This window comes from Triturus cristatus, chromosome 11, assembly GCF_964204655.1.
Source record: "Triturus cristatus chromosome 11, aTriCri1.1, whole genome shotgun sequence".
Classification (NCBI taxonomy): Eukaryota; Metazoa; Chordata; class Amphibia; order Caudata; family Salamandridae; genus Triturus; species Triturus cristatus.
In genome coordinates, this window is record NC_140594.1 from 522,883,529 (window position 1) to 522,896,454 (window position 12,926).

The 12,926-nt window shown below is 48.3% G+C and overlaps 1 protein-coding gene across 1 annotated transcript in view; it reads right to left on the reverse strand.

Moving 5' to 3' along the window:
- The window catches only part of LOC146784506 (zinc metalloproteinase-disintegrin-like VLAIP-B), a 3,216,124-nt gene that overhangs the window by 2,198,564 nt on the left and 1,004,634 nt on the right, over positions 1–12,926 (reverse strand). The window contains exons 9-10 of the mRNA XM_085632968.1: positions 12,020–12,189; positions 11,429–11,513 (exon numbers count right to left, since the gene is read on the reverse strand). Coding sequence (XP_085489094.1) covers positions 11,429–11,513; positions 12,020–12,189 — 255 coding nt within the window. The remainder of the gene's footprint in view (positions 1–11,428; positions 11,514–12,019; positions 12,190–12,926) is intronic.

The window sequence follows — 12,926 nt, forward strand, 5'->3', positions numbered from 1 at the left end:
GAAAAATACTAACAGGGTTTGAGGCAAAAGTGGGACAAAATAAATAATGATGAGGAGGGACCACCCAAAGGGCTGACAGGTCTAACACTTACCTTAGAATTATCCCCAGGCGTCAGACTGGATCCGGAAAGTTTTTTTGTCAGCAGTACCTCTGCGCGTCGGAAGGTGGAGTTGGTCGGCTCCGCGTCCGTCGTCGTGGTCGCCAGGGTAACGTCATAGCAGCTACTTAGAAGCCGCCCTCAGGCGCTGACGTCAGTTCTGTACGCGACTTCCCGCACCAGAAATGTAGAGACAAGCAAGACACTGACCATTGGTGCACAAAACTAGGGCCCTGAAAGGATGTCCTTAACCCTAGAAATCAGTTCGCAGAACGGGGAGGACGAACACAGAGGATCCAACTGGGCGAGCAGTTATCAGAAAAGGGTAACATCTCATGCGGGGTCCCTCAAGGGTCCGCACTGTCCCCCCTCCTCTTTAATATATACCTACAGCATCAGGTGGCTGCGCTAGCCAAAATGGACTACCGAGTATTCAACTACACGGATGACACCCAACTCATCCTAAGGATCGATAACTCGGCCCACGCCCAACAGTCAGCCCTGAGCATACTCAGGTTTACAGTTAACTGGATGACTGCTAATTCCTTAAAAATCAATCCAGACAAGATGGAAGTCCTAGCCATTTCATCTAAAAACAACCCCTGGAGCGATCAGTTATGGCCCCAGGAGCTAGGGATCACCCCTAATCCAGCACCAGTGGTGAAAAGCCTGGGCATTAGGATTGACTCGGAGCTTTCTATGACCAATCAAGTCAATTCTGTGGTCGGATCATGTATAGGTCTTCTAAGACAGCTGAGGAAACTGGTCCCTCTTTCGGTCTTGACAATGAAAACGATAGTATCAGCAACTATTGTTTCAAGACTTGACTATGGCAACGCACTTTGTGTCGGGCTACCCCAGAAAACTCACTAACAAACTGCAGATAGTGTTGAATGACGCAGCCATGCTCATCTTCAGGCTGCCCAGAATAACTCATGCCACTCCCCTGCTGAGCGAATTGCACTGGCTGACCATTAAGCAAAGAGCGAAGTTTAAGGGGTTGTGCATTACCCACAAAGCTCTTTACGGACATGCCCCAAGGTATATAAAAGAACGCTTACTCAAATATGTGCCAGGGCGCGCGCTGCGCTCAGCGGAAGCCGGCCGGCTGACCTGCCCACGCTTTAACACCACAGCCAAAGGAGGGAGAGCCTTTTCAGTCCTTCTGCCACAACTTTGGAATCAGTTGCCCGTTAATCTCTGGAAATAACCCAGACTTCTACCCTTCCGGAAACAACTAAAAAACTTCCTTTTTAGGGAAGCTTTAGATATGGCTTAAAGTCCTTTCAGTACCTGAAGACCTTGTCCGCCTCTTTGATTATGTTTCTCCCTCTTTCAGAGTGCTAAGAGACCTGTCGGTGTATATGCGCTATACAAGAGTATATTAACATAACATAACATATATCCCACAGCAAAGCGATGCAAAGCAAAGCAGTCGCCTTACCCCAGCCTCCGATGACGGCGTGACACAGCGGGAGGGCGAATCCCTCGATATTTGACACAAACGCTGGATTCATTCGCAAAAAAACAGCATGCCGTGGACATCAGCAGTTGCAAAAAGTGGTCTTTCACTTAGGCTTGACAAAACTACGCGTTTCGGGGTTATCCCCTGTTCACGAGTGACCGTGTTAATTTCCAAATTGTTTAAATAAACACACCATGTGATCGTCAGTTGTATGAACATAGTGAAAAGACTTTACATTCCTTGAGTTACTTCACTCGAAAAAATTATTTTACAATCAAATATATACTACCAAAGTTGAAAGAACAGATTTAATCAATTTACAAGTATAAACACAAAATCACTAATTACAGTGCAGTGAGGAACGATAATAACCCGGGTATGGGCGGAATCAAACCACCATAACTTTATTGTTCTGTGCGTGCCCGCACAATAGTGCCGCATATTCAATTCAAGAGAAGGCTCCCGTACTTTAAATCGGCGTGGACACCCTCCTTATGCTAAGCTTGATTTGCGCACGTATGACAACGAGTATCAGCTCAAAGTCTAGCATATCTAGCCCCAGTGGGTAAAAGGGCATTAAATGTGACTAACCACTCAGAGCATTTTTCCTTCTATGCCCAAACTTTGGAATTATTTATGCATACATCTAGGACTGGACCCTTCACATCTGAACTAAGTGAAAAAATAATAAAAACCCTAATTTCTTCCAGTCCACTTCCCCACCACAATGTATTCACCCACTATCTGCTGATTTTGTACATACATGTTTCTATCTTGACTCTTGTTACCATCCCTATACTTATGGAAATACCATTCAATGCTTCACTGGAATGAATTCTGTGTTCTATATAAAGTCCCCCACCAACTCCAATAAAATATGCAGTTTTCAGTGCGAAGATTCAGCCATGAATCACAACTGCATGGACCTCCTCAACATGACTGCGAGGCTCTTTGTGAATGGGTCCCCGTGTGAATAGATGACCACATCAGTAACTATTGTTGAAAACACTGAGGGGCTTATTTACAAGCCCCGGTGCATCACTATTTTTGACGCAACAGTGGCGCAGTGTACCTGCCCATAGTTACAAGGCCATGTAAAGCCCCCCCCCCAGCATGGCTTTTTATGGCCTTGTAAATATGGCCCTCTTTCACACATTATTCTGTGTGACAGGGATGTTCCATGGGTGTTGCTGTGGCTCTTCCAATGCAGCATCCATGGAACCTGACGCATTCCCAGATTTACAAAGTTTTGTAAACCTGAGAATGCTTCAGATTCCTATGCCTCCCCATGCGAGGCGTAAGGGAGGCCCAGCATAGAAAGAGGAAAACGCCATCTCGTGATTGTTTTTGTGCAGGTAGGTGTCCCTTCCAGCACAAAAACAATCACCCCTACAACACAGACACCCTTGCACCATGGTGCAATGGTTCCTGTGTTGGAGCATGGCAGCCCATTGTGCACCAGTGCAGGGGAAAAGGACAGGAATGTGCTGTATCTTGTAGATACTGCACATTCCTGTCCTTTTCTTTTGAAGCACAGCTGTGCTGCTGTGTGTCAAAATATTGTAAATGAGGCCTTGGATTCCTAAAATGTCTTCCTGTCGAACCATACAATTTAATGTACATATACTGTCCCAGGCAAAGTATTACAACTTTTAGTTTCACAGGATATAATTCACTCTCATACATAAAAGTAGACAGAGTTCTGTACCCAGTCAGAGTTTGACTACATGATCAAGGCTTCAGAATGTGATGTACAGCCAATAACAGGTTTGTTACATAAAATCTAAAACGGACAGCTTTTTGCTCAGAATAGTAGGAATTCACATAATGGACAGGTTCTCAGCATTATTCACAACTGCAGAATTATGCAGCTAGAGTAGTCAGCATAGTAAGTGGGTCTTCTATTACCACCATACACAAAGTAGACATTAGGAAAGTCAATTTATCTTCATTGTATGATTTATGGGGCTCTAAAACTATAGAAAATTATGCAAGAAATGGTGCACGTTTACCTCAATTGCATTGTACAGAGAAATAGCTAGTCCAATAGCTATTTACATGTTCAGGCCCCTCAAACCTTTGAGTAGGTAACGAAAGGACAGAACTTATTCAACCCCAAATGGCTTCACACATTAACATCACCATATCCTCTCCTCCTTTTATATTCCCTATGTAAATAGTTGACAGAAAAGGTTTTCCATATTCGTCATTAAAACTTAAACCTCAATTTCCCTCTGAACCAAAAGACTGTCAGAAAAAAAAGATTTTTTATCGACTTGCACATTGTGTGCCTCAGTGGGGTAGAATCTCAAAGTCCATTGTTGCAGGGATTCAGTTTGGAAACAAAATGCGGGGGATCACAGAACAGTATATAGGGACTGATTCACCATACCACATCAGTACCTTTGGGCTCGGATCCGACTAGCTCATAGGGCCTTACATTCCCTCCTAACCTTCCCAGACTAACGCACAAGTTACTTAACTTCGGTAACGATAAATCTGTAAGAAATATTAGTTAGTTATAGATTCCTTACCTTAGAATTATCCCCAGGCGTCAGACTGGATCCGGAAAGTTTTTTTGTCAGCAGTACCTCTGCGCGTCGGAAGGTGGAGTTGGTCGGCTCCGCGTCCGTCGTCGTGGTCGCCAGGGTAACGTCATAGCAGCTACTTAGAAGCCGCCCTCAGGCGCTGACGTCAGTTCTGTACGCGACTTTCCGCACCAGAAATGTAGAGGCAAGCAAGACACTGACCATTGGTGCACAAAACTAGGGCCCTGAAAGGATGTCCTTAACCCTAGAAATCAGTTCGCAGAACGGGGAGGATGGGTGGGGCGGTAAGGAATCTATAACTAATGTTTCTTACAGATATATCGTTATCGAAGGTTAGTAGCTTGTGCACCTGAGATAAACACTTCAGTCATAGATTCCTTACCTTAGAACAGATACCCCAGCAATACCAACCCCGGTGTAACAAGCCTTAATACACAACATGACCCATCGAGAAATGGTGAGTTTGTGTACGGCCCGACCCTTCTTTTCACCCACATAACCAACGAAAAGTTGATCATCCACCCGGAACTGTTTTGTGCGCTCCAGATAGAAGGAGAGCGCATGTTTTGGGTCCAGATGGTGGAGCCTCTCTTCCTCCTTTGAAGGATGCGGAGGCGGAAAGAAGGTGGGCAAAGTAATGGTCTGCCCAATGTGAAAGGCAGTGACCACCTTAGGAAGGATGAACGGGTCCGAAGAACTACCTTGTCCGAATGAACAGATAGGAAAGGAGGTTTCGAAGAAAGAGCCTGGAGCTCACTCACTCTTCTAGCAGAAGTGATAGCCACCAGGAAAGCAGTTTTAAGAGTCAGATGGCATAAAGGACAGTTATGCAGTGGCTCAAAGGGGGCACAAACGAGATAGGTTAGCACAAGGTTCAAGTCCCACTGAGGCATAACGAAGGGGACTGGAGGAAATAGATGTGTTAAGCCTTTCAGGAAACCGTTAACTACCGGGGACTTGAAAAGAGAAGGCTAATCTAGCAACCTAAGGAAGGCAGGGATGGCTGAAAGATAGCCCTTGATAGTGCCCAGAGCAGAGCCCTGCTGGGCTAAAGAGAGAAGGAGCAAGAGTACTTCAGAAAGAGAGGCAGAAAGGGGATCCACAGCCTTTGCTGTGCACCATGCCACAAATTTGTTCCACCTACAGGCGTCTACCGTCTCAGTGGAGGGACGCCTGGCTGCCAAGATTACATCACAGACTTCAGGTGGAAGGTCGAAAGACGTCAACTGCCGCCGCGCAATCTCCACGCAAGGAGGTGGAGACTGGACAGGTTCGGGTGGAGAACCGTCCCCTGCTGCTGCGACAGAAGATCGGAGGATCGATGGCCATTTTGAGTAGCTCGGGATACCAGACTCTTTGTGCCAATCATGAGCCACAAGAATGACTTGGGCCCGGTCGTGCCTGATCTTCTTCAGAACTCAGGGCAGAAGTGGTATAGGCGGAAAGATGTACAACAGACCGCAACTCCACTCGTGACGAAAAGCGTCGCCGAGCGAGTGCTGCCTTGGAAATTCCAATGCACAGAATTGCTGTCATTGCGCGTTGTCTTCGGTGGCGAATAAATCTAACCAAGGCTCTCCTCACTGCTGAAAGAGAACTTGCACCACCTCCGAGTGAAGACGCCGTTCGTGATCCATCATGCACCTGCGGCTGAGTTGGTCTGCCCTGGCATTCAGAGAACTGGCCAGATGTTGAACCACCAAGGAAATGCCCTGATGTTCTAGCCATGTCCAGAGGCGGAGGGCCTCCTGACATAGGGTCCACGACCCCACCCCGCCCTGTTTGTTGCAATACCACATGGCGGTGATTTTGTCAGTGAACACCGGCACTACTCTTCCCCAGACAGAGGGAAGGAATGCCTTCAGTGCAAGACGAATCGCCCGGAGCTCCAGAAGGTTGATTTGGAGCTCGGACTCCGCCAGAGACCAGAGGCCTCTGATCTCCTCTCCCATGTGACCGCCCCATCCCATAAGGGATGCGTCCGTCACCACAGTGTGGTCTTGTAGGGGAAGGAAGAGGGATCTGCCATTGACCCAATCCTGGTGCGTAAACCACCACTGCAGTTGTTGGGCAGTGCCCTCCGAGATCTGGATGCAATCAGACAGAATCCCCTGATGCTGCGCCCAATGGAACTTCAGGTCCCACTGCAGAGCCCACATATGCCACCTGGCATGATCGACCAGCAGGATGCAGTAGGCCATGAGGCCCAGCAGCCTCAGGGTCATTCTGACCAAAACCCTGGATAGAGGCTGAAAGATCGGAATCATAGCCTAAATATCCCCGACTCGCTGTTGAGGAGGATAGATCAGAAACCGCGTCGTGTCCAGAACCGCTCCGATAAAGAGGAGCTTTTGAGAGGGAATCAGGTGCGACTTCTGCACATTGATGGAGAACCCCAGCAAATGCAGGAGATCGGCCGTAGTCAGGAGATGGGAGACGACTGTCTGGGGCGAGCCCGCCTTCAACAGCCAGTCGTCGAGATAGGAGAAGACTCAAGCCCCTGATCTGGGCAGATGAGCTGCGACCACCGCCATCACTTTCGTGAACATCCCATGGACGCTTGTAAAGCCAAAGGGGAGCATGGTAAACTGAAAGTGCTAGTGGCCTACCGTGAACCGTAGGTAACGCCGGGGGGGCGGCAGGACGGGGATGTGAAAAAAAGCGTTCTGCAAGTCCAACGCTACCATCTAGTCTTGCGGGTCGAGGGCAGTCAAGACTTGAGTAAGCATCAACATCTCGATTGATGTCCCTGAGATCCAAGATAGGATGCAGGCCCTTGTCCTTCTTGGGGACCAGAAAGTAGTGGGAGTAACAACCATGACCTACTTCTGGGACAGGAACGTGCTCAATGGCTCCCTTGGCCAAGAGAGCCGTAACTTCCTGCTGGAGAAGGGCTAGATGATCCTCCAACATGCGGTGGTATCTCGGTGGCATGGCTGGAGGGGTAGTCTCAAAGGGGAGGAAGTAGCCCCTTCAGACTATTTGCAAAACCCACCTGTCTGACGTGATGGTGCGCCAGTGGGGGAGGTGATGGCAAATCCTGCCGCCCACTGGCATTTGATGGGCCTGAAAGGTCAGACTAGGAGGGTTTGGAGGCTGCTGCAGAGGGGGGTTGGTGGACTGGCCCACCCGCTGGCCCCCCGAACCACACCGGTTGTTTCCATGTCCCCGGCTGCGCTAAGGCTGGGAAACTTGCTGCAGAATGTGGCCCTGGGTGGGACAAAGCGGGGCACTCCTTCTATAGCCACAAAAGAGGCGAAAAGCAGACTGTGCCGGATGGGTGGAGAGGCCCAAGGACTTGGCTGTAGCCCTTGAGTCCTTGAAGCGCTCTAGGGCACTGTCTGCTTCGTCCCCAAAAGGGCGACGGCCATCAAAGGGCATGTCCATCAAGGTGTTCTGGACATCCCCTGAAAAGCCAGTAGACCTTTTCTAGGCGTAGCGACAAAGCGCTACCGACGTTGAAATGGTCCTGCCCAGAGAGTCGGCAGTGTCCGGCCCACAACGAATTGTAAACTTTGCTGCATCCCTCCCGGCAGCAACAGCCTGGGAGAGCACTGCCCGGGCCTCCTCCAGACACTGAGGTAGCACTTGCACCACCATATCCCACACTGAGTGTGCATAACGGCAATACCAACCCCGGTGGTGGGTCTGCAAACCAAGATCACACCAGAAAATCCTGGAGAACAGAACGGCCAAAGATGCCGTCTCTCCAGACTTGGCTGTCCAGGCAGTAGTGTTTGGTGAAAGTGTGCAGCAATGCCCACGTGGCTGCCTGACAGATGTCATTCAGAGGCACTCCCCTTCCCAAGGCAGTAGAGGCTGTCGTCGCCCTAGTGAAGTGAGCGCGCAGTGCGACTGGTGGCTCCTTTTTGGCTAGATAGTAACAAGCCTTAATACACAACATGACCCATCGAGAAATGGTGAGTTTGTGTACGGCCCGACCCTTCTTTTCACCCACATAACCAACGAAAAGTTGATCATCCACCCGGAACTGTTTTGTGCGCTCCAGATAGAAGGAGAACGCATGTTTTGGGTCCAGATGGTGGAGCCTCTCTTCCTCCTTTGAAGGATGCGGAGGCGGAAAGAAGGTGGGCAAAGTAATGGTCTGCCCAATGTGAAAGGCAGTGACCACCTTAGGAAGGAAGGATGGACGGGTCCGAAGAACTACCTTGTCCGAATGAACAGATAGGAAAGGAGGTTTCGAAGAAAGAGCCTGGAGCTCACTCACTCTTCTAGCAGAAGTGATGGCCACCAGGAAAGCAGTTTTAAGAGTCAGATGGCATAAAGGACAGTTATGCAGTGTCTCAAAGGGGGCACACATGAGATAGGTTAGCACAAGGTTCAAGTCCCACTGAGGCATAACGAAGGGGACTGGAGGAAATAGATGCATTAAGCCTTTCAGGAAACCGTTAACTACCGGGGACTTGAAAAGAGAAGGCTAATCTGGCAACCTAAGGAAGGCAGGGATGGCTGAAAGATAGCCCTTGATAGTGCCCAGAGCAGAGCCCTGCTGGGCTAAAGAGAGAAGGAGCAAGAGTACTTCAGAAAGAGAGGCAGAAAGGGGATCCACAGCCTTTGCTGTGCACCATGCCACAAATTTGTTCCACCTACAGGCGTCTACCGTCTTAGTGGAGGGACGCCTGGCTGCCAAGATTACATCACAGACTTCAGGTGGCAGGTCGAAAGACGTCAACTGCCGCCGCGCAATCTCCACGTAAGGAGGTGGAGACTGGAAAGGTTCGGGTGGAAAACCGTCCCCTGCTGCTGCGACAGAAGATCGGAGGATCGATGGCCATTTTGAGTAGCTCGGGATACCAGACTCTTTGTGCCAATCATGAGCCACAAGAATGACTTGGGCCTGGTCGTGCCTGATCTTCTTCAGAACTCAGGGCAGAAGTGGTATAGGCGGAAAGATGTACAACAGACCGCAACTCCACTCGTGACGAAAAGCGTCGCAGAGCGAGTGCTGCCTTGGAAATTCCAATGCACAGAATTGCTGTCATTGCGCGTTGTCTTCTGGACATCCCCTGAAAAGCCAGTAGACCTTTTCCAGGCGTAGCGACGAAGCGCTACCGACGTTGAAATGGTCCTGCCCAGAGAGTCGGCAGTGTCCGGCCCACAACGAATTGTAAACTTTGCTGCATCCCTCCCGGCAGCAACAGCCTGGGAGAGCACTGCCCGGGCCTCCTCCGGACACTGAGGCAGCACTTGCGCCACCATATCCCACACTGAGTGTGCATAACGGCCCAAGAGTCATGCGATGATTACGGACCAGCTTCTTGGATTCCCTTTCCGGTGGAGCGGTAGGGAAGGCGCTTTTGGAGGTGGAAGCTTGAACTACCAAGCTCTCAGGAGTGGGGTTTTGGTATAGGAAAGTGGGGTTGCCCAGAGCCGGGCGGTGGCATGGAGCAATCATCCTGTCCATGGGAGCCCCCGTGTTGGGCCTGGACCACGTGCCCAAATTGAGGTCTTTGAGGGCCTAATTAAATGGCAGCAGGGGGTCCGAAGAACTCGCAGATGGTTGAAGCACCTTTGTCAGGAGGTTTGTCCTGACCCCCACAGTGGAAAGCTCGAGGTTGAGAGCCTCGGCCGCCCTAGGCAATACCACTGCGTATGACGTTCCCTCCTCCGTAGCCACAGTAGGAGTAGACAACATGCCAAGGTCAGGAGAGATGTCAAGACCACTGGCAAACCCCAGTTCCTCTCTCTAGTCCTGCTCAGTATCTAACTGGTCAGTTAAAGGGTCAACTGACCCCTCCTAGTCCTCCTCATCATCCTCTGGGTGCCAGTGTTGTTGAAAAGGGACCCCAGGAGTGAACAGGGGCACAAAAACCCCACCCGGCGCCGAATCTGGCGTCGGACGACGGCAGTCCGACTCTGTGTCCACGTCGGGATGGAGGCCGGGGTCAAGCAGCACTGAGCACAGTAGTGGTGCCGCAAGGAGCGGCGCCGTTGGAGGTGTAACGAGGTCAACCGGCGCCGATCCACATCCAGGCCTGGATCCAGGGGGGGCCTGCGCGACTTGCAATCGTGGTCACGCTCCAGGCAAAAGAGGCACACGCGGTGCGGATCCGTCACCGACATCAGTCGGTTAAAGGAACCGCAGGCCTTGAAACCGGGCATCCCTCGTGCACCTGTTCGGAGTCGGAGACTCGAAACTAGAAGTCGACAAAAATCGAGAAAAACGTAGTAAAAAAATGACTGAGCTACCGCTCTGCCGGGATCTGCGCTGGCTGGCGCGGAGAAAGAAAGAACTGACGTCAGCGTACGAGAGCGGCATCTAAGTAGCTGCTGCAACATCATCCTAGCGACCACGATGGTGGATGCAGAGCCGACCGAAGCCACCTTCCGACGCGCAGAGGTACTGCTGACGAAAAAACTTTCCAGATCCAGTCTGACGCCTGGGGGTAATTCTAAGGTAAGGAATCTATAACTAACGTGTTTCTTTCAGATAGGCAAATTAGCAACCCAGATAACAAAATCTAGCCCCTCCCGGGGAGCCGTGGTTACAGATCATCACTTTTTGTCTCTCACTCATGCATGTCCACAATAAACAAAAAAAGGCACGAGGAACGTTTACAATATTTTTTTTAACTATCCTGCTCTATCATGAAGAAAATTTGCTGCAATTAGGAAACATGCAACTTAGCAAAGTGATCAGCATTATTAGTAAACTTTGAACAAGAAAAGCCCCATCATGGCGGATGATATATATGCCGGAGCCTATCCTCACTTCGTGAGCACAGTGATATATCAGTGAACTATGGGATTAGTTCCGAGCCCCATACCTGGCATTTGAAGTTAGCTGGTCTGCATCTCAGATTGCTCAAAGCTGGTGCGCCTGTCCCAGAACCTTTTCTCTGCTGGAAATCCTACTCTCTGTTTTCAAAACTGCAAGTCTTGGCTTATTTGATATGAAGTGTCATGCTATAAATTAGCAGCTGGTTCCCTTTGTTATGTCTAAAATGTTAGAATATTTTGCTAACCTACCACAGAAGAAAACTGGGCTCGGTGTTGTTTGACTTTGTACAAAATGTTCAGACTGAGTCACAGGAAGAAGCACTGAATAATAAAAGTATGAGCAATGTATTTCTAGAATAATATAGTTCCACAAAAAAACTTGTTATTTGGTAATGTGTGCAGAGCTGTCTACAGTGTGTATTTAGGCTAAAATAAAGAAGAACTAAGTGGGCCCCAAAGGGAACTCACTAAACCATGTCAGTAGAGTACTATGCAAAGTATTTGCACTCAAATTGATTGCTTGGACCTGATCAAAGCACACCTTTTGCAAAACACTAGAGAAAGGATCAGCCTACCTGAATAACTGCAGCAGAATTCTCATTCGAGCACATGCCCTTTACAAATGCCAGACCAATCGTTGGTCCATCAAAGTCAACATTCCTAGAGAAAGTGAGTTTATATGTGTAGTTAGTTGTTGTAGTAAGGAAACAATCCAGGCTGTATTAAAATACAATATCTAGGTAGAAAATAATACAGAGGGAACAAGAGTGCTGGTCCTAGCGTCAAGTATGAGCATGCGATTTGAAATATACATTTAAAATACTGTTAGTTTAGGAATCTAAGGAGAAGATCCTTAAACAGTGGGATCTACTTAAATGTAAAGAACCCTTAGACCACAATATAACACAAATGAATCATCTCAGACAAAATGTTAAAAATGATATATGTCCCCTTTAACACTCATGCATAACAATATCCTTGAAATGTATTTCACACTAAACTAAAACCTGATGATGTGCATTGTTCTGTCTTTCGCCTTTCAAGCTGCAGTATCGATAGCATTGATTCTAACAGTTCACATTTGTTAATCATTGAGCCCCACAAAACTTGAATATCTAAACACATTTTACATTTGAAGGCAGAAAGCCAAATCTATTGAAACTTACGTGAGTAAATGGGCAATGTCATTTCTTTTCCTCTTCAGCAAGGTATCTTTTCTCCATTTTGAGAATTTATCAAGGTCGCCACCAACATCTGTAGTAATTGCAATAGGATCTTTCGTTGACCATATTTCTATGCCAATCAATGCCACAAATATATTTATATTTTTATAAACCTAGGAAATAATGATAAAGTTATTTTTAGCTTGTTCAAAAGTTCTTGTGAAATTGCATGCGTAGTCATCAACTATTCAGTCATTGGAGAATCAGATTAGTAAAATGTATTCTTAGTCTAAATTCATTCTTGTATTGTTTTCTGTTGATGTTATCTATGTGCAACATCCATTTGAGGACATACTCATTAATGACTTCTCAATGTTATTTCATTGCCATACTTGTCATCCATTATCATCCCTGCTTCTCATTTCTTCTTCTCATCCATAATTCCTACTTCTCATTCCTACTTCTTATCTGCCATTCATACTTTTTATCCCTATCCATCATCCATCATCACTTAGAGCCTGATTATGAGCTTGGCAGTGCGGCGCCGGGTCCACCCCACTGCCACACCACTAAACCCGTGGTCAGGCTGACCGCCAGATTACTTGTATTTCCTGTGTCTGGCTGGCTTTTTTTAACATTCCCAATGCAGTGCCTCATGCTGCTCAGGAATTGGGTTGCAGGCACACAGGGGGGCCCCTTGTGTTTCCTCTACGCCACGGTTTTCATGGAGAAGAAACCACGGTGGAGAGGAAAATCAGCCAAAAGAGTGTTGTAACACTGCCAGAGAACAGTGGTTCCCTGGCGGCTGCAGTGGGGCAATGGAGGTCCGACTGCCCTAATTGTAATAGGATGGTCAGAAGGCTGCCTCTGATGCGTCCCAGTGAGTTTAACAGTCGGTGGAAAACCACAC